The sequence below is a fragment of the Diadema setosum genome, chromosome 20 (assembly GCF_964275005.1).
Source record: "Diadema setosum chromosome 20, eeDiaSeto1, whole genome shotgun sequence".
Lineage (NCBI taxonomy): Eukaryota > Metazoa > Echinodermata > Echinoidea > Diadematoida > Diadematidae > Diadema > Diadema setosum.
This window is the reverse complement of record NC_092704.1, coordinates 15,043,032-15,070,761: the sequence shown is the minus strand read 5'-3', so window position 1 is coordinate 15,070,761 and position 27,730 is coordinate 15,043,032. Positions and strand designations below refer to the sequence as shown.

Here is a 27,730-nt window from a genome sequence, read left to right as displayed (position 1 = left end):
AAACACGGTCTTTGGCGGAGCACGGCGATTTGCTGAACCGCCATGAACCGCCGTCTAAACCGGCGATGTGTGATTGCACCTTTAGGTCAACTATTTGTTCTGTCATTTAGGCTGCAAGTAAATGTCCTTGATAACTGCTAACTATTTGCAGAATATCAAAGTATTGAGGGATGTAGAGAGTGATCATAGTGATAGATGTGTTTCAAGAGACTTGTGCAATAAGGAGCTGTAATTTGTTCAGTGGGGGAGGGGTGCATCTCAAATATGGTTTGTTTGAGGTTTGAGGGGTTTTTATTTGTTTTTTCACTGGTGTTTGTAAATCAATAAATTCAGCTTGTAAGGAATACAATGTAGATACAGGAGGTAATGCATTGTAAATTAAAGTATTAAAGATAAATGTTTCTTGCTAGTAACTTGTATAAATTATAAAACCAAGCTAATGTCAAATACTTGAAAAAAAAAATCAGTTTTGGATATCATTGCTTTGTGTGTGTGTGTGTGTGTGTGTGTGTGTGTTTCCCAAATTCTTGATCTTGATCATGACACTTGGGAGGTTGTCCATTTGTGTCTGTTTGCAGTATGTCCAATATCTGTAAAATGAACATGTACATTTCTAAGAGGGACTATCCTTACACGAGATACATGTGTTATGTGTAGCATGTTAAGTGGAGTAAGCATTTACAGACCCAAATTTCCCAAATAAAAGGTCAGTAAATTGTGCATTAGCCTATTAGTCACTGGAACACCAGAAACCGCCCATCTTATTACTTACTAAAACCTGATACTGCTTATGCACTTAAAAAAAAAATAGTTTTACGCTTTACCATTTTTTTGTTTTCATATAGAATTTGTAAATGGAAAGAGGTCAAAGATCAACAAAAAAAGTATGTCGGAATTCTGTGACACACAATTTTCTTGGTAAAGTCATGATAGGCTTTCAAATAAACATAGATTATGATAGACAAAAATAAACTTGCAGTTTGCTATTTTATATCATTTAGAAAGTCATTAAAATGAGAACAATATTGCTGTACTTTCCAGGGAACCATAGGCCATTATGTACAGAATCATCAGTTGCTAAAGGGTTAAAAGAGGTGTCCTATTTGGTATCACTCCAAATCCAAGAGCAAATTACAGCCTCGAGAAAAATCATAACAGTTTTAAGCTGAATTCATGCCAGCGATGAAGTGAAAGATGAAGCTGCTCCTTCTAACTCTCATATTTCAAACACTTTTTGAATGGGTTAGGATGGTCCAGTTTTTACAAGTTATCATTCAAAAGCTGCATGTTCTTTTTTGATTAAATTAAATTAAATTTTGGCCTACCTTATGTGGGTTTTGAGCTGGATGATCACAAATACCCTGTAGTCATAAATTGCTGATGTAAATGTGTAGTGTCCTTTTACAGGCTTTCGTGGATGTCACATTTATTCATAGAGTGTACTCCCATTATAACGAACATGGTTGTAACAAAATTCTGCTTACAGCAAAATAGAAATTAAGGCCACGACATGCCTCCGGCACCACTTCGTGGCGGAGGCATTATGTTTTCGGGTTGTCCGTCCGTCCGTCCTTCCGTCCGTCCGTCCGTCCTTCCATCCATCCGTCCGTAATGAATTTTGTGGACAAGGTAACTATCGAAACCTGTTGAGGTATCCTAATGAAACTTGGCATGTATGTGTATTAGGGGTTGAAGTTGTGCCTATCAACTTTTGGGTGCACATGCTCAAGGTCAAAGGTCAAAAGGTCAAGGTCAAATACATAAAATTTCACTATGTCCACCATATCTATTGAATGCCTAAAGATATTTTCTTGAAACTTAGTGTATACATGTATTACCCAATTAAGATTCTCTGGTGAAAGTTTGGGTCATGAGGTCAAAGGTCAAAGGTCAAAAGGTCAGGGTAAAATACATAAAATTTCACTATTTCCACCATATCTATTGAATGCCTGAAGATATTTTCTTGAAACTTAGTGTATACATGTACATTGTATTACCCAATTAAGATTCTTTTGTGAAAGTTTGGGTCATGAGGTCAGAGGTCAAAGGTCAAAAGGTCAAGTAAAAAATATTAAAACTTCTTTTTTTTCTCCGTACCTTGGAAAATTGTTCAAGGTATCTTCATGGAACATAGTATATACATGTACTGACTGAGAGTGATTATCTAGAAAATGTAGGGTTCATGGGGTCAAAGGTCAAGTGCAAGACTTTGAAATTTTACTATTACCCTCATATTTATGCAATGCCAGCAGGGTTATTTTTTTTACACTTGGTGTATGCGTGTGTAACCTAATAGAAATTCTCTGGAAAGTTTTTTTTTCTCTTTTTGCCTCAAAGGTCAAAAGGTTAAAGATCAAGTGAAAGTGCTGAACTAACTTTTTCTTCCATATCTCGGAAGTGGCTCAAGTTACCTTGAAACTTGGTACATATTATGCATGTTCTACCTGAAAGTAATTATCTTATGAATTTTAGGGTCAAGGGCCAGATGAAAATGGTAACAATTTACTATTCAATTCAGAAATTGCACTTTTTCTCCACACCTGTACCTTGAAAATTACTCAATGCCTAAATGTATGAATGGGTCAAAGTCAAGTTAAAGTCCTTAAATCCCTAGACATGCTCTCCTATTCATCCAATTAAACCTACGTCAAGGAAGGTGAACATTCAACACATTTGTGACAAACTTGTCATTCCAATATTTTGCCAATTTTGTGAAAATGTAATCACACAGTGTCCACATGTACTATCTAGACCTATTGGGAAAATCATGCATTATGGCGGAGGCATACCAGTCGCCAAAGCGACATTTCTAGTTTTTTTATGCCTCCGCCACGAAGTGGTGCCGGAGGCATTATGTTTTCGGGTTGTCCGTCCGTCCGTACGTACGTCCGTACGTCCGTACGTCTGTACGTCCGTACGTCCGTACGTCCGTCCGCTTTCGTTTACGCGATAACTTGAGTAATATTTACTGGAATTTTACCAAACTTGGTCCAAGTATGAAGTATGATGGGGCAATTACTTGATTAGATTTTGGGTGAAATCGGCTAAAGGTCAAAGGTCAAAGGTCAAGGTCAAATCATGAAATTGTATCCGTTTACGCGATAACTCAAGACTGGATGGAGCAAATTTCACCAAACTTTGTTGGAGGATGATGTATGATGGGACAATTACTTGATTAGTTTTTCAGTGAAATCGAACAGAGGTCAAAGGTCAAAGATCAAGGTCAAATCCCAAAATTTATCTGTTTACGTGATAACTCAAAACTGGATGAAGCAGCTTTCACCAAACTTGGTCCAAGGATGATGTATGATGGGACAATTAGTTGAGTAGATTTTAGTGACATTGGCAAGAGGTCAAAGGTCAAAAGGTCAAGGTCAAATGCTACAAATGTTGCAATTTCCCCCATATCTATGCAATGCCCAAAGGTATTTTCTTGAAACTTGGTGTGGACATGTACTACTGTGTAAAGATTCTCCAGAGAGAGTTTCATGTCATAAGGTCAAAGGTCAAAAGGTCAAAGGTTAGGTGAAATTTTGCAATATCACTTTTCTTGCAAATGGTTCAATGTATCTTCGTGGAATTTGGTACATATGCATGTACTGTCTGGCAGGGATTATCTAGGGAATTTAGGGGTCATGGGTCAATAGTCAGGGGTCAAAGGTCAAGGTCAACTCCTCAAAATTTTACTATTTCCCTCATATACTAGTATATGCAATGCTTGTATTATTAGTTTCAAAACTTAATACATGCATTACCCCCCCAAAAAAAAAAAAAAAAACAAAAAAAAACACAAAAACACACACACAAAAAAATATATTTTGTACCATCATCACACTCTTTCTTCATACCTTGGAAATTACTCAATGCATAAACTTCCCCAAAATTCCCCAGATATGTGTACCTGCACTCTTAGAAAATTATAGCAAACCCAGTTCAAGACATTTCTTACAAACATGTCATTTCAATATTTGGCAGTTATGTGAAACTGTCATGGATCACACATTGTGAAGACATTGTACTATACGCCTATTGGGAGAATCATGCATTATGGCGGAGGCATCAGTCGCCATAGCGACATTTCTAGTTTTTTTTTATTGTTATTTGTTCGGTTATAATGAAATTTCGATGTAACAAAAGTAAACTGCTGGTCCGGAGGATTTCATTATAACGGGAGTCAACTGTAATAAAACACACACTTTTCCTTTCCTTTTACACTAGATAATAAAGTCTCAGATATGGAGAAAATATGCACAAGTCAGTATGAGTGAATCAAAGGAAGGTGTCCAAATCATCTGTGTCTATGTTAGACTTGTAATTGATAGGCATCAAAATGCTGCAGTTATCGGTGAATACAAAATTTGAAGACAGTCGCAAACTGTGTTCAGCAGATTTATAGTACAGGTAACGTTCTGATACCTTTCAGAGACAAGCCTAGCTCTCTCAAGAATAGCCATAAACAGTGCAAAGTGTATCTGGTGTCAAACTTTATATTTCATGAACAATGTGAAACTAATGGAATACCTTTTTGTCAGTATTGGGGCATGGATAGAGTTGTATTTCATTGTGAATGCCATTGTCCAAGGGCAATTATTGACAAGTTAGTCTGAAAATAAAGAGTAAAAGTTTTTCTAAAAAGCACAACAGCGAAATTTCACTCAAAGTCAGATAAAGATTAAGGAAGTTTTTAAGATTGAGATGCTTTGCTTATTTTTGCAAAACAGCACTAAAAAAAAAAAAAACCCAGTTAATGTGAATATGCAAATGAGTGAGCTGATGATATAATCACCTTGCAATTTGTGTTTTTAAAAATGATGAAAATTAAGTTTTTTCTGCTATGAGAGAGTAGACTATAATGTTTTTCCTGAATGAATAACTTCTCCTCTGATGACCACTCAGGTATGAGACTGAGGCATGATCATGTTTAAACAACAACAATGGAAAAAATGTTTTTTAAAAACCCAGAAATGTCAAGATTTTGTGTACAAAAAGAAAGTTGCGAAGTGATGACAATATCAACTCACTCAATTGCAATTTATATACAAAGAATGTATTGAAGAATCCTTGAACTATTTTTATGCCTCCGCCATGAAGTGTCGCTGGAGGCATTATCTTTTCAAGTTGTGTGTCCTTCCTGTCTGTCAGTCTTTCTGTCCATTGTCAGTTTTGTGGAGAGCGTAACTTAACTGTTTGAGCTACATATCTCAATGAAACTTGGCACGTGTAGGTTTCAGTTGATGAAGTTGTGACTAGATAATGGGGGGGGGGGGGGGTCCACATGCTTAAGGTCAAAAGGTCAAGGTCAAATTCTTAGAATATCATTTCCCCATATCCATGCAATGCATAGATATATTTATGTATTACCAGATAAACATACTCTAGCAAAAGTTTTGTGATATGGGGTCAAAGATAAGAGGTCAAAGGTCAAGAAAAAAAAAACTAAAATTTTAGTTTTGTGAATATTTCAGAAGTGGCTTGAGATATCTCACTAAACTGGGGCCATATACATGTATTATGTGATAATGATTTTCTTTGGAATTTTAGGTTATGGAGTCAAGGGTCAAAGGTCAGGTGAAAATCCTAAATTCTATTTAATACCATGTTAATTACACTTTTTTATGCCTTCGCCACATACCTTGAAAAGGGTTTGAGGTATCCTAATGAAACTTGACATTATATGCATGTTTATGACTGGATGGCGTGCCTATCAACTCGTGAGTATACATGCTCAAGGTCAGGGTCAAATCCTCAAAATTTTACTATTTCCCCTATATCTGTGCAATGCCTGAAAGTCTTTTCTTGAAACTTAAGTGTATACATATATTACCCATTAAAAGATTATCTGGGGAAAGTTTTGGGCCATGGGGTCAAAGGTCAAGTGAAAATGCTAAAATTTCACTTTTGTTGTCTCGGAAACTTCTTCAAGATATCTTCATGAAACTTAGTACATATGCATGTACTGCCTGACAGTGATTTTTGTGTGACTTTTGGGGTCATGGGGTCAAAGGGCAAGGGTCAAAGGTAAGATTGAAATACTAAAATTCTACTGTTAAATGCTGATATTATACCATTTTCTCCATACCTTGGAGATTACTCTATGCATAGATGAATTTCTGCACAATGATTCTGTAAGGAAAGATTTTGGCAGTGGAGTCAAAGGACAGGGGGAAAATGTTCAAATGTCACAAGTTTTTCCCATATTTTGAAAATAGCTCAGATTATTGTCATGAAAATGGGTGTTACCAGTTAGTGATTATTTGAAGAATTGTGGGTCATGGGGTCAAAGGGCAACGGTCAAATGAAAATGTTCACATGTCATTATTTTTCTCCATACAACATTCACCATTCTCCAGAAAGTTTTGGCCATGGGATCAAAGGTCATAAGGGTCAAAGATCAGGTTAAAATGCTAGAATTCCCATACTTTGGAGATTTACACAATACATAAACTTCTCAAACTAGATGTCGAGAAAGATTGTGACCATGGGGTCAAAGGTCAGGTGAAGATGTTAAAAATGTCACACTTTTTGTCGATATTTGTCATACATGAAGTTGACCATTCTTGCGATAAAATACACTACATCGTACTCACTAAATTTTCTTTTGACAGGAAGATGTACACTCTGTCATTGAAACTACATATACATCATATTTTTATACACATGGATGCATTTATCTAGGGATGAAATTGCTGGTTGGAAAGATGTTTGATGAACAGATTGCAGACTTATATTTATTGGTGAAGTGGTTTAAAAAAAAAAAACAGTTAGGGATGACTTCCTACCAAATGTGTAAAACATGTGACAGCAATGAATCTCAAAGACTGAATGACTGTTAACCATAACTTAAGGCAAATGTTCAATTTACACTACTTCCTTCTATATCTCTTGACACTTAGTGCATACATGTGTACCTGTATAACCAAATAAAGATTCTCTAGGACATGTTTTGGACCATGGGGTCAGTGGTCAAGAGGTCAAAGGTCAAGTGAAAATGCTAAATGTCACCTTTTACACCATACTTGGAAATGGCTCAAGGCATCTTCCTGAAACTTAGTACATATACATTGAATTATGTAGGAAAAGATTTGGACCATGGGGTCAAAGGTCTAGTGAAAATGCTAGAAATTGATTGTTATCAATGATTTTTGTTTTTAAGTGTTATGAATATTTATGTATAATTACCAGATAATGATTATTTGCTACTCTTGTTGTATTGTGTTCTCACATTGGCATTATATATGGTAGACCGATTAGGAGAAATTGTGATATGGTGAAGGCATACAAGTCACTAAAGTGACATTTCCATTTTTGTTGTTGTTTTTTTTCTTTCTGTGTTTGTGTAACAGTGTGTGTGTGTGTGTGTGTGTGTTAAGCAAATTTATAGAATTTAGATATGAATTGAGCAAGGGTGATTTCAGCTTGGAAGAAGACTCTGTGGCTACAAATATGGGCATTCAGTGAAGCATCTTGTTCACTATTGGGAAGCAGAGATGATGATGCCACACCCAGATGTACAACATCTCTTTCGTCATGGCAACGGCCTGAAGTACAGTACCTTGCGATGTGACTGTGCATGGGGGTGACCACTCCCGGGTTCGTGTTTTGATCAGAGAAGCCTTTTGTGAGGTGCCTCTCCGCTTCTATGGAGTTGCCCATGAAGATTGCCACTCTGACTCGAAGCACCATTCACCACTCAAACTCTTATGTTTGTGACTGAAAGCAAGTTGGCAAAGGATTTGACCAACAGCGTTGGCTGGTCGTGAAGCAAAGCAGGTAGGCTGAAGTGAGCTATGATGTAGAATAAAGTCAGAGAGAGAGAAAGAGAGAACGGGAAGGTGGAGGAGGATTGATTGGACATTGTGATATATATATATATATATATATATATATATATATATATATAAATTTTTTTTCTTTCTTTTTTTGAAGTCTGAATTTAGATTTTGAAGGTTCTCACAGGAAATGACACCCAGGTTTTTTAATAAAGCACTTTATGTGAGAGTTACTCTTTTCAAATCATTGCTATTGATGTAATGGAAAGGTACTTGACCAAAATTTGCTTTGATTAGCCATATGGTAGACCCATAGTAGAACTCTTTCAGGTTGTCTCTTACACCCTGCCCCACGTGCTCATATCTGTGTTAGTAACTAATTTATATCCAGTAAAGTCTTTCATTTTTTTTTGAATTAATTGTACAAGATTTGTTTTATTAAAAAGATGAATACAATGTAAATAAGTAGAAAAGGAAACAGAAAATTCATGATAGAACTGCTGAGCAGCTTTTGAATTATTTTCCCCAAAAGTGGCATTGCATTACTCAAATACTATTGTAGCTTGTATTACTTTTGTGTAACATATGGGAGACTGCAATACATCCACAATCCATATTTTGATATGCATGAATAATGTATGGTGAATATTTAAAAGAGGCTATAGAGATTTTTCTTCTTCTGTTTATTTGACAAAAATTGACAGCATTAGTTACAAAGGCTGCACAATTGACTTGTAGAATTCATTAGCTTGACTTTAATATCCTGTGACTTGGATAAGATAACCTTGAAACAATTCCAGACTTCCACTGTATGGGTAAAGAAACTCTTTGTCCTTTTTGTACCCCTTTGTTGTTGTTTTTTTGTTTTTTGTTTTGTTTTTTTTTTTGAGAGAGAGGAAGAGCAGGAAAAGGTGTTAGAGAAATGTTGTTTTAGTCATCTGCCCATAGCACATATTTGTAAACCAGTATTCTCAAGTAGAAAGCACCCTCCCCCTTATCCCTTGGCTAATGTAATTTGATACCCTGAGTAAACAATTATTTATGTAAGCAGTCTACCTAGTTCAGATATTTGTTTGAAAGAAAAAGGAAATTGTATTTGATCATTTTAGGAAGCCTATATTTTTTTTTTTTTCATTTTAGGTGATTAAATCTAATGGAAGTACAGTGACAAGGGAGAGTGTAGAAGAAATATGATTAAGATCGTGAATAAAGTTAAGAAATCCTGCAAGAGCATATGCTGTGGTTATCTAGATTTTTAATGATGACATTTGAGCTGTTGTAGTGCTGGTGTTGGATAGCAGAATATGCTAGTGTTGGATCACAGAATACATTGGGATAGATTTAATGGTTTGGTCTGGCATGAGGTGATTTCAGTTTCAGTTTAATCAAAAGGTTGTGTAATGCATGTATATCTCTGGTAGGGCAAGGAAGGCACCCTGCTCCCTGTAACTTTCATGACACATTCAGGAATTGCAAAAAACTACAAAAACAACAAAATAATTACTGATAATGATAATGATAATAATGATCATAGTAATATAATAATATTAATATTAATGGTAGTTGTAAATGAATAGATGAATTATGATAATAATAATAATGAAAATAATACCAAAAATATGAACTATGTCTTTAAGTATTTATTTAATCCTCAGGTATGTGTTTTGGGTTTTCAGTTTTTGTTTTTGTTTTTTGTTTTTTGTCTTTTTTTGTTTTGTTTTTTTTGGGGGGGGGGTTGTTTGTTTGTTTGTTTTTTCTCCAGTGCTTAGGAGGTTATTCACAATTAGATCACTGAAACTTTGTGCGTGATTCCACTATTTCCTTCAGGCACTATCTTGGGTAGATGCAACCGCTAGTTGCCAGTAAATTATTTTCATCCTTACAAATACGCAAACACACTCTTACATACATTTTCCCCCTTGCTTATTATTGAGTTCATTCAAATCATACATGAATTAACCCAATCTTGGTTTATCATGATAAAAAGTCAATACGAATACAATTCAAAAATAAACAAATGAATTTTCAACAGATACTGCAATAATCTCTCACTTCAACATCAATAATGACAATAAATCAGTTATAATCAATCCAACTAGTCAATACTATCTAGAAAAAATTGACAAAAATTGTATCCAATCATATTCCCCTGGAATGTGTTGAGTCATATAAATCATATGCCATTTATAAGAAAGTGTACATTAAAAGAAAAAATACATCGTACAACTCCAGAATGAAATCATGTGTAAAAGCCAAATCAGCCCTCCCCGTCCCAACAAAAACAAATCTTTATCTATCATCATCCTTACTAATTAATCATATGAAATAATTCTTAGAATTTACAAATATCCCCCAAATCAAATCAAATCCCGTTCCCACCAACCCACCCCGATTCACCCCAAAAAAGATGCACACGCATACCCCCCCCCCCCCCCCCCCCCCCCACCTGATGCCGTCTTCATTCCTGATAAAGCCCCTTAATGCCAGTTTGGCGTACAAATATTATATAAAACATAAGCCTAGGACACATCCCTATAGCAATAATTATATATCAATAGAAAAATGCTTAGGCCCTCTTGTCAAAAATATTTCCTATTTTAAAGGGATCGTATAGTTTTGGTTCAGACCTAATTTCAAGATTCTAACATTTTTTGGTGAGATAATGAGAAATCTCTTATGAAATATGAAAGAGTATGTACTTCCATGAGGAATTCAACGTTTATTTAATGAAAATTTGTTTTGAAATGGCTGAGATATCCAAAACAAAGCGATTCTAATAAGCGTGGGACCCACACTTTATTACGATAACTTTGTTTTACTTTGTTTTTGGATGTTTCAGTCATTCCACACCCGATTTTCATCAAATAATCTTTGAATTCCTCTTAAAATGGTGGGTGCTGTTCGTTATGCCGAAGGTTCGCTATTCCAAAGGTTCGTTATTCCGAAGGGTCGTTAATCCGAAACACACAAATTCCCTATACCTAGAGGTTCGTTAATCCGAAAATGAAAAAGGGTTCATTAATCCGAACATTTGTGGCGTTATTCCGAAGGGTCGTTATTCCGAAGATTTGTTAATCCGAAAATGAAATTCGGAACAATGAACCTTCGGAATAACGAATCTTCAGACTAAAGAGCCTTCGGAATAACGAGCTGTAACCTAAAATGGTATGCTTTTTACTAATTAATAAGTGTTTTCTTTGTATCTCACAAAAAGTTAAAAGCCCAATTCTCATCTCCATCAATACTGTACCATCCCTTTAACAAATGTAATCCCAACTTGTTTGTTTTTAAAGCAGTTTCTTTGTCTTCTTCCGATATCCCATTATCTTTCCTCAGGAGTTGGAATTTCACCCTCTGACCTAGATTGAAAAATTACATATTTCAAAATAAAAATTATTATATTACAATTTATGTACGGGTCCTTTCCCATTGCCCAAGTATGGATCTGTTTCCACTCTACATTTCAACAATTCAAAACTCTCAACCCAAACCTTCCCATCACTTTCTGTCACAGAAGCTTAACGTACTCCCAATCCCAGAATAAATTTTAGTATGTTTCTACCTCTTCCTTGCAAAAAGAATGCTGTTTTCAACATAGCCAAACTTAAAATTTTCATTTGTATAAACAACTCCATATAATAATTTATACTGAAATTTCATGAGATTTATGAAAGCTTGTCTTTCTTGTTCTTGAGAAAATAGGAGTGTTTACCTTTTGCCAAAAAAGCGAAAATCATTGTACCATCTTTAATTTGTAAAGGATATGATTGCTGTAAATTTGTAATGAAGAGTTCATACGCCCTCCTGGATGGGACATCTTTTACTAAATTACCTTTGCACAAATTTTCAACGGAATGTTATATTCCTCTTTGTCGACAAAATAGAAATCATATATACCCTCGTATTTCCAACTTGTTACAACTGTATTGCCTTTTTTCCATATTTTATGCATACATTTTGCCAATCTTTATTTGATTTCTATAATTTTACATGACAAAAACATTCATCTTGAATGTAAAAACACAATATACAATCAGCAGTGTGCGATCAACATTAAAAAAAAAAAGCAATTGGTGCGTGATCTGAAATACATACTACAAATAGCTACACACAAAAAAAAAAATCCAAACAACAAAACATGCGTACACACACCTCTGTGTATCTTGCAAAGCAAGACAGTAGCTGGAAGTGCTTAATTTTGACAGCATATGACAGTCTGAACCTGTCACCTTATACATGTTTAGTCCCATGATGTCCTTTTGGAAGTCCAATATGAGTGAACTGATTTGTTGAAACGGGGCATTTGTTCATGATTTTTTTTTTTCCCCCACTGGGCTATCCCCCTGTTGTGTCAATAACATGCATAGCTTTAGATAATACTTACCTTGGTAACTTCAAAAGGTAATGGTCTGACTTCATGCGATAAGATAGTGGTGTAATACCAGCAATATACTGTAGACCTCACTAATTCAGCATAGTAAAGCAATAATTCCTTTTGGACACAGAAAAGCTGTATGTTGCTGAAAATTGCAATCTGTGAATAAAATTTGCATTTGTGCGAGGTGTGTCTGAAGAACATACAGTCGACTCCCATTATGACAAAGTCCTCGGGACCAGCAGTTATCTTACGTTATATCAAAATTAAAACAATAAAACAATAAAAATACATAGAGTGGATAATGTTGAGGTCTGAATTTTAACTTCATTGTAATTGGAATTTCGTTATACAACATTTTCATTACAACGGGAGTGCACTGTATATTCCTAAAGGACGAATCTCAAAGGCAGTCTGGGAGGAGAAAATTAGGGGTTTCCCCTCTTTTGTTCCAGTGACATTGTAGGTCAACTATCCCTCTATCTATGAGCACATTAAATGCAACCATGTGGCAGGTCTGTGAAATGCAGTTTGGTTGCAATGTTTGTTGGAAGGGTTGTGGAGAATGTATGATATTGTAGGTGTGCGATGATATGTTTAATACATGTACAAGTCTAGGTTTTACGAAACCTGATGTATGGAAGCCTTTGTCATGCCTTACAGTAATTTTCCCCCATATTCAACATTTTCACTTTTTGAAATGTTGCCCCTCAATTTTTGTCCCTTTGTTACTGACAAATCATTTATGTGAGATATAAATGCTGTCAAGCTGTAAGGTTCTGCCAAGAGTGGAGTACATACATAATACATATCTTGATGAAATTATGGTCGTAAGTGCTCTTAAAAAGAAAATAAAAGAAAGCAGCTGTACACTGACATGAATGAACTCGTATCTTGATAGTGTAATTTGCAATCCATTTAGTTCAAATAATTCTTTGGAAAATGTAGTTTCCTCAACAGTTTTGAGAAAGGAAAGAAATGTTAATGGTTAACATAATTTAGCTGTCTAAACACAGATAAACAATGTGGGTTTTTAGCAATCACTAGTGATAAAAGGCATTTACATAAGCATTAATGTGAATGACATTGCTAAATTGTTGCTCTGGAGTTCTTTTACATGTACTTATAAAATATTTTGAAGTTCATGTGTGAGATATGCAGTGGAATTTGTTGTTTTGTGGATTGTTGAGATATGCCTGTGTCTGTGTGTGTGTGTGTGTGTGGGGGGGGGGGGGGGGGTTAAAGTAAGACAAGAGAATTTAGCGCGATACATGCATCCCATTTTCTGGTATGTCCTGTGACTCGTTATGTACCGTACCATGTGAGAAAATGGTGAAAGAGAGAGGCAGTATGTGTAGAGTATGAAGAATGATTTCAGTGAATTATTTTCACATGAACACTGAGACTTTGGGCAATGGTGTGTAATTACCATGCAATATACACTACGCAAAATTAACATGAGTGTCACTTGTCTGGCTTCTGGAAGAAGTTGAGCGTCAGCTGTGGATTCATTATGACGACTTAAATAACATCCCGATCCACGTATTTGCCTGTAAGGGATGCGAGTTGTAAGACGTGCAATGGCACACAAAAGCCAACTGTGATACTCGAGGATTTGATGATGAACCAGAGAGACAACAGCTGCTCAAAGTAAGTGGATGCACTAATTCTTTGAATGCTGTGTGGCTGGAGTGAAATTGTGATGAATATAAACATTGTGGTGTTGTATATTCAGTGTGTGTATAGGTTTGACTATATGTGACCCTGCATCACAAAACCAACGAAAAGTTGCTTGACATGGGTTTTTTGGTAAACGACAGATTCTGAAAAAGACTCGAGGCTTTAAAATAATGTATAACTCAATTTAAATGGGCTCTCCTAAACCTATCTAAATACTAGAAAGAAAGCACACACTCTTTTAAAGGTGTACTGAGAAAAGAGGCACTGAAATGTCGGGTCTATCCAAGTGCTTCATTGTACGCCATGTTCCGTGCAGTAACAATAAACAGGATGTGCAACTCCCTGTCAACAATGAAGAGATTATCAGATTAAGCTCAAAATTGAGCAAACTGTATTAGCACATCCTGTCTGTGACTAAAGGTACTAACTGTCAAAGCATTGGCATTATCTTTTTAAAAGTGAAGATTATGGTAAGGGCTTTTGAGAAAATAATGTAAGGGGGCCTCAAGACATACCAAAGCACACTAACATTCTGCAAAAATATGTTCTAGAAAACTAGACACAATTTCTCATTTGCTTTACGATATTGAACTACTATATACAAATGAAGAGAAAATAATGTAAGGGGGCCTCAAGACATACCAAAGCACACTAACATTCTGCAAAAATATGTTCTAGAAAACTAGACACAATTTCTCATTTGCTTTACGATATTGAACTACTATATACAAATGAAGAAAAATTGCTCTTTCAGGAAATACCAAAGCTCAAAAGATTGACGAGTTTGATCCATTTCACCTTTTTTTAGTCCTCGCATAAAATCAGAGCGTGCCATTTTTTGTTGGTTTTATGATGCATGGTCACGTATGATACCAACTATATGTATATGTATGCATATATATATATATATTTACATACATTACTAAGTACATATTTTACAAACACAAATAAAACTAACCTGTATAATGAGACAAATTCAGTTGTGAATAACATGATCCTTGGGGTCTGAACTTGGGTGAAATTGAATTACATGACAAACTGTGTTATGCACATATGTAAATACAAGATTTACATTTCAGGTTGTTTAGTTACATTTGTGATATAAGAGGGAATTTGATGGTATTTTGTATACTTCAGCAGTATGAGCTGTAAATCTTTCTGTTTGAATCCTAGATATAACATACAGGACTAAAATCAGGATAATTATTAATGAGTGATTGAGCACGAAGTAGCTTCAACAGTATCATGATCTTCATTGCCTCCACATCAAATTGTCAACCGCTTCTTTTCAGGGATGCATATACGGGCACATGTACTTTTCTCCAGTAATATATAATTAATTCAACTCTACTAACAAAACCATAATGCTTGGCACCACGTTTGAAATTTGATATAACAATTTATTTCCCTCATATGGCAAGAGTTGCAATATGGGGCAAATAATCATTGTTTCAGGACAGAGTTCACTTTGTTAGTTTGATTATATTATTTCAAACATGTATTTGGATTCATGGAAGGAAATAACTCTTCTGTTAGTTTGTACACAAAAATATTTGGAAAACTGATTTTGGTTGATAATAAAGGTCATCATTTGCTAGGACTTTGTAACATGAAATATTGATTTCAAGACTGCAAAGTTTCCTCTTAGGTAGCTTCATGTAACAGACAAAAAACAAAACAACACAATGCAACATAAACACACACGCACACACTCACATATTATACATGTATATATATATATATATATATATATATATATATATATATATATATATATATATATATACACATTGTAACATGATGATGATGATGATGATGATCCACAGCATTTGTATGGCGCCATAATCTGTCATAGAAACATTCAAAGGCGCAGATACTTGTAGTCCGTGTGTTGGTACCAGTATAGAAAAGATAGAGTGGTAATGCATTTTGACAGTCCAACAGTGCTATTTATGCATTACCACTCTACTTCGTCATCTTTTCTATACACATTGTATATATATATATATATATACACAACCTTACACATACATACATACACACCCCGTGTAATGCAACATTATGTAAAGATTTTGTGTAATATGGTCAGTGGGAGACACGTGGAAGCTGTGACATTATCTTGTATAGTTTGCACATCATTAATTTTATTATCACTGGTGTGTGAAACATTAAAAAACATATATATTCCAGATCATTTTTCTTATAGGTCCAAACTTTTAATGAAATGTCTATCTTTCTTGAATTTCACCCAACTCGTTAAATCTGTCTTTACATTCTGTGGAATTGCTCCTTCTGAGTAAACAATGATTTCTAAGCTTTTAACGGGAAATATTTGCTGCTAAGAAACAAGGAGATTGACTATCTAGAGCTGGCAAAGTCCATAAACCAGGGAAAGCCAGTAAGGCCTACATCTATATTTGAGTCTAGGAGATGAGGTCAACCACTGCTGTGGGTAGTGACAACGAAATACGTCAAATGGTCAAATATATGGGTAGAGATGTGCAAAGATTGTCATAGATTCTCCTACAAAGGGGTTAAATAGATTAATAATCGTGATGATTACTGTAATACAATGTATTCCTCTCTTACAACAAGGTCAAATTTGTTTCAACTCTCCCATTAAAGGGTGTGTACAGCTCTGGTCGAGGTGAGGATTTAGCCGTTAACGTTTTGCAAGATATTCAGAAACCACTCTATGAGATGTCAAAGAGCATGCAGTTCTAAGGGGTATCAAAAGTTTATTCGATGAAAATTGGTTTTGAAATGGCCGAGATATCCAAAAATAAGGTGAAACAAAGAGATCCTAATAAAGTTGTGGCATGTCGCCTTTTATTATTAGCACTTTTTTGGATATCTCGGCCATTTGAAAACCAATTTTCATCAAATAAACGTTGAATCCTTCTCAAAATTACATGCTCTCAATTTCATAAGAGGTTTTTCATTATCTCGCTTAGGAATGTTCAAAACATGAATCCCCACCTCAACCAGTACTGTACAGTCCCTTTAATTCATACCACAAACAAACTGATGCAAACAAATGAGGTAGCTCTTGTTACAAAAAAGAAAAGTTTATTCAAAGCTCTATCCATAATTTACAATCTGCAAATAGATGAAAGATTTGATGTACCAGAGATACAACCTGTAGTTGTGCATCAAATTCAAACTGAGGAATTTGCAATGAGAAATGACTGGCACTGACAATGTTAAAACAAATTTTTTCCTTTTTTTTTGTGGTCAAAATTCATATCTTCGCACGATGTGTATCGGAGTAGTATCATGAAGCATGATAGCAGATACTTGCTTCAGCTTTAGTGAAAAATCCACTTTATATCTAACTTGGCTGTGATAAATGGAGTAAATTCAAACAAGTTACTCTTGTGCACGAGTCTTCTCCGAGTATCTTCGTTTTTTTTTTAACTTGAGTTTTGGGAAGAATCAAATCGAGTGTTATACAGTAGTACAATACATTTCCTCATAACTAAGGGAAGTAAAGGGTTTTATTTACTGAATCACTGATTAAAAAGTAATTTCATATTCATTCATTGACTTTATTTACATTGTGATCAAGGCCTACTCATTCTAATTTTTAACTGAAGAAAAACAGATGAAACTTCACAAACATTTCTTTGTCTGGCTTAAATGAAATGTCCACTGACTTGATTCTTTGAATTTACTTTACCTATCACAGCCAACATGGGATTCCTGTGTTCTCAGTTACTGAATTTTTGAAGTTACAAGATGAGTAATTTCACATAAAGGGGCAGGTCAGTAAATAAATGCTATTTGGTGGTTGGACCAACTAACTATGGTCTGTAAGGTCTTCTGCTTGTCGCACGCTGTCGTTCCTTACCAATTCAGAATGCCTCAGGTGACATGGCACTGAAGTCTGTGAGTACAAAAAATATGTGCTCACACTCTGCTCTGCCATGGATGGTTCGATTCCATCGGTGTTCAGTGTTACGGAGGTGACAGTCTTGACGAGTGTGAAGTAACGACTTCTAGCCTTATGTCCTCCCACAGGGACCTCTTACCTTTTTAACAAGACCCAGTATCACTATTAATGACTGAAAATGATACTGGATGTTCCTGTCAATATAAAATAGCCATTTCCCTTCACTTGTGAGGCTTCATCTCTCCAAGCTGATTCACAATTCGACAAGGAAAAAAGTGCCAGGTATGTTATGGAGCTGAGGCTACTTTACCCTATGACTGAGCAGAGAATGGCATCCATTTTACGCTTCTCCAACAGGTATGCCAGATGCTGTCTTCTCAATCACGAGTCGGCCTCCACCACGGGGTAACCCCCATCACCCTGGTTTGCACCACATCTCCGCAGTATACACCATGGAAGGTACATATAGTTCAGTCTACTTTGTCATCTCGCGCCCAGAGTTGAGACAGGGCAAGGAATGTTATGATGCCGATGCTGCGGCCCGCTCCAAATCCTTCCAGGGGTCTTCCAACATGGACTGTTTGAAGTAGCGCTGGATGTCAGTGGAGTTGTCGCCATACTGCCCTCTTTGATACGGACTTCCTCCCTACAGAGAAAGGACAGACCAAACAAAAACATGAGGATATCAAAAGTCAGCTAGTGATTTAATAACAATGAAAATTTTGCAGAAGTTTCAGCAAGATTTGTATTTTTGGATGAGTCAAGACGGATTTTCAAGGACTTTTCATGACCTGGTTTCTGCCTCTGCAGCAAAGGAAGGCACAGGCATTTTTTTTTTTTTTTTTTTTTTGTGGGGGGTTGTCTGTCTGTTCCACATCTTGTTACATGCATCCCCGTACAAAAAAACCACTCGAGATATCTGCTCTTTGTACCTGTCCCAGGTATTGTAAAACAAGGAATATTCACGTGCATTTTGATTTTGCGAATTTGAAATGCAGGCGAAAGTTCTTGTCTACACTATATGCATTAAATGTTTGAGGCAACTCACGAAAATTTTATGCCGCAAATAAGGCTGTCGGCTCCAATTCACAAAAATTTCATGCCGTGAAAATATCATGTTTTACAGTATGCTACTTGAAATGTACATTGGTTGATAAGATTTCAAGAAAAATCCCTGGATTAAATGTCAATGGTCACTGATCTTTGTCTAAAAATGACATTTATTGGTCAAAACTTCATCTGTCAATGTCCAGTAGAAACACATAATTTGGTGTAGGGGTGGATATTTCTGTGCAATGATAGTGAAAATAGGTTGAGTACATGCATGAAGGTCAAATGTCACTGTACTTTTGCTAGTAACAACAACAACAACAAAACATAGTTTCCAGTCATGACCTCACTTGGGAATGTCTAATGATGCTTTAAGTTGGTAGATAGGGTAGAAATAAGCTGACATTTATTTGTAGAGTGCACACATGCTGAACAACAAAGAGCTCCTTGTCAACTTCTGTGTACATACTTAACAATGTGTAATTATCTTGTGTGAAATTGCTTTCAACTTCAAAAAAAAAAAAAAAGCTCACTGGAATTCTCCTCCTGTTGTGGAATTGCTGATGGCCAGATGGTGTGTAGCTGTAATCACCACCACGTCCACCTCTTCCTCTGCCCCACCCCCTGGAATCCCTCCTCTGGTAGCCCCCTCCTCCACTCCCTCCTCTTCTCCCTCCAGAGTCATGGGGTGAGGAACCTGGGCTCTGGTGGTAAGGGGACTGGTAGGAGGGTGGTGAGAATGGTGAGCTGTTCCGTGATGGAAAGCGCTGCCCTCCCATCATTCCTGGTCCACCCATTGGGGAGGTTTCATGCTGCTGGGGGAAGTAGCCATGCCTACTTCAGAAAAGTGGACAAGAAAATGACAGAATTGACACTTCAGAACTGTATAATATAAAATATATTACATGGCAATTTCATCATATCAGGTGATGAGGTGCATACAAATGTATTTCATCCATATCATGCCATCATTGATCATGGGAGGACTGAAATATGTTATTAATGTTTATGGTATTACCAGTTTTGAAATGTTAAGACAGTCAGAGACATAAAGTATCATTAGCTTGATACTAGTAGTTTTTGTGTTTCCTCTGCATTAAGACTTCAAAAAGAAAAGGGAAATTAATAGTACCCTGTGGTAATTTGACAATTAGTCTGAGAATGGCCTGCATGTACACCTAACAGTACTTAAAATACAACAAGTCATGACATACCCAGTAGATGCTCATGCATACAGAAATATTTGTGTAAAAGTGTACATTTAAAAGTGTCTACCAGTAGAGTACCATATATAAATACAATGCATGTACATTTCAATCCACATAATGCCTCTCCACACATTACAACAATGAACATGACACACTGTCTGTAACCTCTTAGCCCATCCGATTATGCTAAGGGACTGCTTTGAAAGTTGGCATTAATCATCTACAGAATGTGTTAATACAGCATGCTCAATTTCAGCTTAATCTGATAATCTCTTTATTGTTGCTCCAGTGGTTTACATCCTGTTTTTTGTTCCCTTCACTGCACAGCTAGCACCACTTGCTAAAGATTAAGCACTTGAATAGATCCTGTACTTCAGAGTCTCTTTTCTCAGTTCACACTTACCAGAGTGTGTGCTTTCTTTCCAATATTTGGATAGGTTAGGAGAGTCCATTTGAATTGAGTTATACATTTTAAAGCTTAAAGTCTACTCTTCCAGAATTTACTCTTAACTAAAAATCCATGTCTGGCAACTTTTTGTTGGTTCTGTGATGCAGGGTCACATAAAAAGACTTTAAACGTTGTAGGCCTACATGTTAAGAGCCAGTTGTCGACGAGGATGATTGCTCACACATGTACTCACAAGGTCTAACAAGCAGAAGAGTGGCCAGACTATGCAATCATGTATCCTACGTGACCTTCATGTACAATACATGTATAGTTGGACCTACTACTATTCATTGACTACTTTTTTATTAAATACCTTGTATCTTACAGGCTCAGATTGTTGACTGGTATCATACGTGCGGAATGCTCGGTGACAAATGCAAGTGATTGCAAGTTATTTTGTTGTTTACTTTGCTGTATACCTTGTTTATCTGCTCTCCCGTTTTTGTCTGTCTACTGTAGACATTGTATTGATTTGTATTAGTTTGCTTTTCAGCACTGCCTTGCAGTCTGGCATTAATTCAATGAAGTTAATAATATTCAGTTGTCACCTCCATGACCATTGCTTCAGATACCTTTCGTCTTGTTCAGTTTTGTCACCTTCATTCTTTTTCTATTCAGGTGTGTTCACTCATTCCATCCCACAAATGATTCTTTAGTTGAGCCCAGATAGCTCTCAATTCTCAGCTCTCAGCTCTCACCCCCACCTACTGTACTTCCATCATATGCCCCTTTATCTATTGGTTGATTTATTGAATTAGACTCCTCCACTTTATTGAAGTCCTCCAATCCATTTATTTCTATAGGTTATCGTTGACAATTTGAATAGAATGATGTAAATTATGTTCCTTCAGAAGTTTGCCGAGGGTGAGTTGCCTTCAGAATAAATCAGAGCACTTAAAGACTTCATTGACTTCAGTTCGTCTTATTCGCATCAGATCTAAGTTCTCTCATAATCAAGTTATCTCCACTTCTTCTACTAAGTTATAGTACATTTAAGTTTCAGGATTGAGAACGTCATTAATAATTTGACAACATCATTTTCAACCCCCTACGACTGGTGGTAAAACCAACACGCAACAACTGGTGCCAGCAGTCAGTGCTACACACTGAGCAGCTGGTGAGCTTCTATCGTTGTATTGAACGCCATGTGACCAGTAAAGTCGATAAGCTGACTGAGTAAAATCATTGATTTATATAAATGCGATTGCATGTGAAGATAGCCATTGCAAAACAGTGTCAGTGATGATTGGTGAAGCTACTTCTACTATGGTATAGTGTATCCCATCCTTCATCCACCGCCACAAATGCGCAAACCATGCAGGCATGGATGTATTTACCCCGGGGCGCTCCTTCACACAGTTATACTGTGGGAGCGCTTTGCGTTCCGGCTGGTCGCAGTTAGCATGGGTGTACATTCATACACCTGACATTCTCATTTACATTTCTCAATCCATCAATGACACTGTCTAATCTAACGTTACATTGTACATGTAAAACATGGTCTACCATCTTTTCTATAACGTTACATTAATACATGCAGATGTAGGCCCTAACATTACTTGGCTACACCTCTTCTCTATCTCATCCTTTATGCGTGAAGATTGCTCCCCGCACCAAATTATTATCACAATTACTATTTGAGTTATACAATGTTCAGTGGAATAGGTTCTATCTATTTTTTCCATTGTTGGGAAAAAAATTGAGTGTGAATTTCTCTTTATATTATTAGATAAAGGTGTAAGTATTCAATATTGAATGAGGCGTCTTTAAGCACCACCACCACCAACAACAACAACAACAATCTTTTGCTTTGTGAAGCTGTTCAACAGTTGACCTACCCCTGGGGATCCTTGTACACAGTTTAGGCAAAAAAAAAAAAAAAAAATGGTTTGTTTGCCCTTCGCGACCGACCGAAAATCAAGGAAATTTCGGGTCAGGTTTTCTTTTTTGTTTTTTTGCTCTTTCAAGTTTAATTTTTTCCATAAATTTCATCTTCTGTAGATTCATGAACGGTTTTAAACCCCAAATTATCCATTTTAAGCTAAAGAAAGAATGAAAAATAAGTCTAAAAATGTTTTTTTTTTCCATCTTATCGAACCGTCGTAATCGCGTGGGGCGGCAGGCTATGTTTTATAGCATGCACTGCATGCTAGCTACCTTTTTGGCTCACATGCATTGGTAGTGCGCTAGCTAGCTAGCTACCGTACTGGCCGCGGCGCAGCGCAGCGCAACTGCCAAGATGGCTACTTTTGCAGCATCCGTTACCAGCTTTCATGGCACCAAAACTGTTTGGCGTTCAGTTGCCAGCAGCTCACTGGAAGGTACTTCTTTGGAGCTGTTTACAAAATTTAACAAAGGCTGCGTTTACCATCTTTCCCCTGTTTGAAACGGCTTTCAAAAGCCATTTCCAAAGCCCTTTCCAAAGCTGTTTCCAAAGCCCTTTAGAAATGGCTTCCAAAATAGTTGCGTTTATCAACTCATTGAGAACAGAAAAATGGCCTTGTCACTTCGCAGCTGCATTGCGCAATTTGACTTAGAGGAGAAGGGGTCATATACTGTAACCGCAGTATAAAGCCGTTTCAAAAGAGCTTTGAGTTTATCTTGCTTCAAAGGGCTTCTAGAAACAGGTTTCTGGAAACCTGTTTCGGAAACCTGTTTCTGAAAGCACAAATTTGCGGCTATCGAAAAGGCTTTCCAAACCCCATAATCAAAACAGCTTTGCGTTTATCAACTTGTAAAAATTCCTTGAAAGCCATTGGGAAAACCTGTATCTGCCGAGAAAAAGAGTTGATAAACGCAGGCGCGCACCCAAAGATGAACGTTATACTGATATTACTGATACTTATAGTGATGGGCTGTTTCGCAGTTAAAATTGACCGAGTAGAAATGGTACTAGACCTAGGTGTTGCAAAGTTCATACTATATCTGGGAAGAATTTCACGTTTTGAATTCTTAGTTAACTAGGCATGGGGCTACTAGTTAACTAAGCCAACATCATCATACAGTATGTACGTATGGTATACAGAACCTGTTTATCTTGTAAATACGGCTCAGTCTCAGATCAGATGCAGCATACAGCAACGGGCTGCCTGTTGCAGCATCATTACACACATTGCATTGCATTGCCATTGCACACCAGCCGGCTACGCCGGAACTGTGGCGTTCTGCCCTATCGTGCCGGTGGAGAATCGCTGGACAGGAGTTTCGACAAGCGACTGGGCTGGCCATGAAATTTATCTTTTGTTTTGCACTTACCTTGGACCATCAGGGGGACCCATTGGACTTCTGCCATGGCCATACGGTGAAAAGCCAGGGTTTCGTGACGGAATATCTCCAGAATACGGATTCATGTGATAGTTCGACATTTTGATCACAAGTAATTCACACTGCTGCCAAGAAATACACGAAATGTGCAATTCACTAACTATAGCCATATAAAACACACGTTGAATACTAGTTGGGAACGCGCACGCACGCGCACGTCAAAATCCAATCAGCTGCACTAATTGCACTACCTACCCAGAGCTCGCCACATGATGTCGCTGTGACTTTGGACTCTGGGACTCTCAACAACGAGGTTGGGTCCCTGACTCGACAGGGAACCAACCTGGATCGGGGTTACACAATCCGGCTGGCAGGTGTTACAAAAGTTAGCATAGAACCGCATTAAAATATGATGTCATAACAGGAATGCATGTCGTCAAATCATACGTCTCCGATTGCCGGCACATTCTTAAATTCCTTCCTTTTTTTTTTTTTTTTTTCGTTGGACATGTAGGACCCTACACCGGATCTCTTGAATTCTCTCCATCAGGGCCACGAAATTAACCAAGTTTAAAAAAAAAAAAGAACGAAAAGTTATGATTTTAATTATGACTGTTATACTGTGTATTCACATTTTCGATACATAATTATGTACCTCGTGTCATGCATGCTTTTGTCCCATTAGTATTGTTCATGTTTTTCATTCAGCTTTAAGTTCTTAATCTTCACAAGCCACAACTCAAGTGTTAAAATGTCAATAACAAGTTCGTCTTTTTCGGCTTATATACCTATTCCTTTATGTCCTGTTTGTTTGTTTGTTTGTTTGTTTTGTAATTTAACATGCTTTTCAAAGTCAATTTTTTGAGACCTAATTAATTCAAGCTTTGGATATGAATTGTGTTCCACCCCGTTTTGCTAGGGTTTTTTCTTGTTTGCTTATTGTTTGTTTTTTTAATCATAATCATCTTGTTATCATTATACTCTAACAAACTGATTGACTAATGATTTATTCCGGAGTTTTATCATGTTGTGGTTGTGCTTTTTCATCAGAGAAAATGAACAAAGACGAAATGGCCTCAATTCAATTCATTGCAATGAAATATGATGAGTCGTATCATTCGCATCAAAATCATATCATTATGGTACTTTTAGTAAAACAGCAACAGTGAATTTGAAGGGCAATTTTAGACCATTTAAAAGTTAATCTAGAAAAAAAAAAAGAGTGTACAACATTTGATGAGAAAAACAGTGAGAATCTTATGAAAAATCCGGAAAAAATTTAGAGAAGTTATGGCATTGTAGACTTTTACCATTTTTTCCACATTTCACTTCGATATGAATGTGCATATTAATGAATGATTTGATGGTAGCGATCAACTCGTCATCACATTATAGTTTGTACACACACACAAACACAAAAGTGATTTCCTGTTTTGCTTATTTGTTATTTTTTTTGTTTATTTGTTCAGCGGAATGATTATTCCTAGTTTCAAATCCTGATATTTATGACTGATCATTAATTCTGAAGTTATTCAACCAGGAACAACTTTTGATACGTTTTACACTGCAAGTGAACAAAATAAATTTTCGTCATTTTCTTCCTCTGTATATCAAAGGAAAAATCATTAGACGATGGCATCATCAGCTCGCTCATTCGCATCTTGATATTAGCTGTTCGAGAACTGTTTGGCAAATATATAAATGATGTTTTAGAGTTTCATAGCCTTCCTAATTTCATCCGATTTTGATCAAAAATTTCAGGTTTCTTTCACAATATTTTACTCTTTCTTTTCAGACTTGTACCTGTAACTGATCAAGGTTCATAATTATGTTGGGAAATAAACAAATATAAAAGTGGTGAGGGTATTGTCTCCTCTGATTAGATTCTGCTTCCAATCCATCCCTTCGGTGATTTTATTGTGAGACTTAAAATCCAATTTTGATAAAACTTTTACCATACTTTGTAGCATATTATCTGTTTTTCCGTTTACTTCATTCATGCGCATATTTTGTGTTCTATCGTTAGTTGTACCTTTATTGACAATCTTTCATTACTATTGTTCAAACTAAATCCCTCATCAGTTAACATACCAATCAAGCGGATCATTAGGGCCTATTATTTTCTTTGTAACCACTATTTCTTGATTAACAATCTCTTCTTTTTCCTTTTCTTCTTCTTTTCTTCATAATGATTCTTTTCTTTTCATAATAATGATAACATTGATTTTGTTGTTGTTGTTGTTCTTCTTCTTCTTCTTCTCCTCCTCTTTCTTCTTCTTCTGCTAGTTAATTGGACATAATTATTTTATAGTACTTATGCATCTTTCAGAATCTGCTACGAGAGAGAAAACCCTCCCATCTCCTCCCTCTCTATCACTGTCATTCCTTCCTCATTCTTAGGCCTCCCTCTCTCCATCCCTCAATCTGTCTATCACAGGCCTCCCTCTCCCCTCCCTCAATTTGTCTATCATAGACTTCCTTCTTTCCCTCCCTAATTTTGTCTATCATAGGCCTCTCTCTCTCCCTCCCTCATTCTGTCTATCTTCGGCCTCCCTCTCCCTTCCCTCGTTCTGTCTGCCATAGACCTCCCTCTCCTCTCCCTCATTCTGTCTCAAGACTCCCTCTCCCCTCCCTAAATCTGTCTATCACAGGCCTCCTCTCTCCCCTCCCTCATTCTGTCTATCATAGGCCTCCTCTCTCCCCTCCCTCATTCTGTCTATCATAGGCCTCCTCTCTCCCCTCCCTCATTCTGTCTATTGTAGACCTTTGTCTCTCCCTCCCTCATTCTGTCTATCGTAGACCTTCGTCTCTCCCTCCCTCATTCTGTCTATCACAGGCCTCCTGTCTCCCCTCCCTCATTCTGTCTATCATAGGCCTCCTCTCTCCCCTCCCTCATTCTGTCTATCGTAGACCTTCGTCTCTCCCTCTCTCAATCTGTCTATCACAGGCCTCCTCTCTCCCCTCCCTCATTCTGTCTATCATAGGCCTCCTCTCTCCCCTCCCTCATTCTGTCTATCGTAGACCTTCGTCTCTCCCTCCCTCATTCTGTCTATCACAGACCTCCCTCTCTCCTCCCTTGATCTGTCTATCATGCCTCCTCTCTCCCCCTCCCTCATTCTGTCCGATATCCTATGCCCCCTCTCCTCCCTCATTCTGTCCGATACCATATGCCCCCTCTCCTCCCCTCCCTCATTCTGTCCATCATAAACCTCCCTCTCCTCTCCCTCATTCTGTCTATCATTAGCCTCCCTCACCCCTCCCTCAATCTGTCTATCACAGGCCTCCTTTCTCCCCTCCCTCATTCTCTCTATCATACGCCTCCTCTCTCCCCTCCTTCATTCTGTCTATCGTAGACCTTCGTTTCTCCCTCCCTCATTCTGTCTATCACAGACCTCCCTCTCTCCTCCCTTAATCTGTCTATCATGCCTCCTCTCTCCCCCTCCCTCATTCTGTCCGATATCCTATGCCCCCTCTCCTCCCCTCCCTCATTCTGTCTATCATAGGCCTCCCTTAATATCTCCCCTCCCTCATTCTGTCCGATATCATATGCCCCCTCTCCCTCATTCTGTCTATCATAGGCCTCCCTCTCCCCCCCCCCTCATTCTGTCTATCACATAGGCCTCCTCTCTCCCCCTCCCTCATTCTGTCTATCATAGGCCTCCCTTAATATCTCCCCTCCCTCATTCTGTCTATCATATGCCTCCTCTCTCCCCCTCATTCTGATAGGCCTCCCACCCTCTCCCCTCCCTTACTCTGTCTTTCATAAACCTCCCTCTCTCCCTCCCTCATTCTGTCTGTCATAGGCCTCCCTCCTTCCCCCTCAATCTGTATATCATGATAGGCCTCCCTCCCTCCCTATCATAAACCTCCCTCTCTCCCTCCCTCATTCTGTCTATCATAGGCCTCCCTCCCCCTCCCTCATTCTGTCTATCATAGACCTCCTCTCTCCCCTCCCTCATTCTGTCTATCGTAGACCTCCTCTCTCCCCTCCCTCATTCTGTCTGTCATAGGCCTCCCTCCTTCCCGCTCAATCTGTCTATCATT

At 37.4% G+C, this 27,730-nt stretch overlaps 1 protein-coding gene across 1 annotated transcript; it reads right to left on the bottom strand.

The window, feature by feature from the left end:
- Positions 1–15,953: 15,953 nt before the first annotated feature.
- On the bottom strand, positions 15,954–23,818 carry LOC140243355 (uncharacterized). Its single transcript, XM_072323029.1, has 3 exons — positions 23,678–23,818; positions 19,300–19,600; positions 15,954–18,362 (listed from the first exon to the last, which is right to left on the bottom strand). The coding sequence occupies exons 1-3, from the start codon at positions 23,785–23,787 to the stop codon at positions 18,237–18,239; spliced, it is 537 nt and encodes a 178-aa protein (XP_072179130.1). The 5' UTR covers positions 23,788–23,818; the 3' UTR covers positions 15,954–18,236.
- Between the last annotated feature and the right edge of the window lie 3,912 nt (positions 23,819–27,730).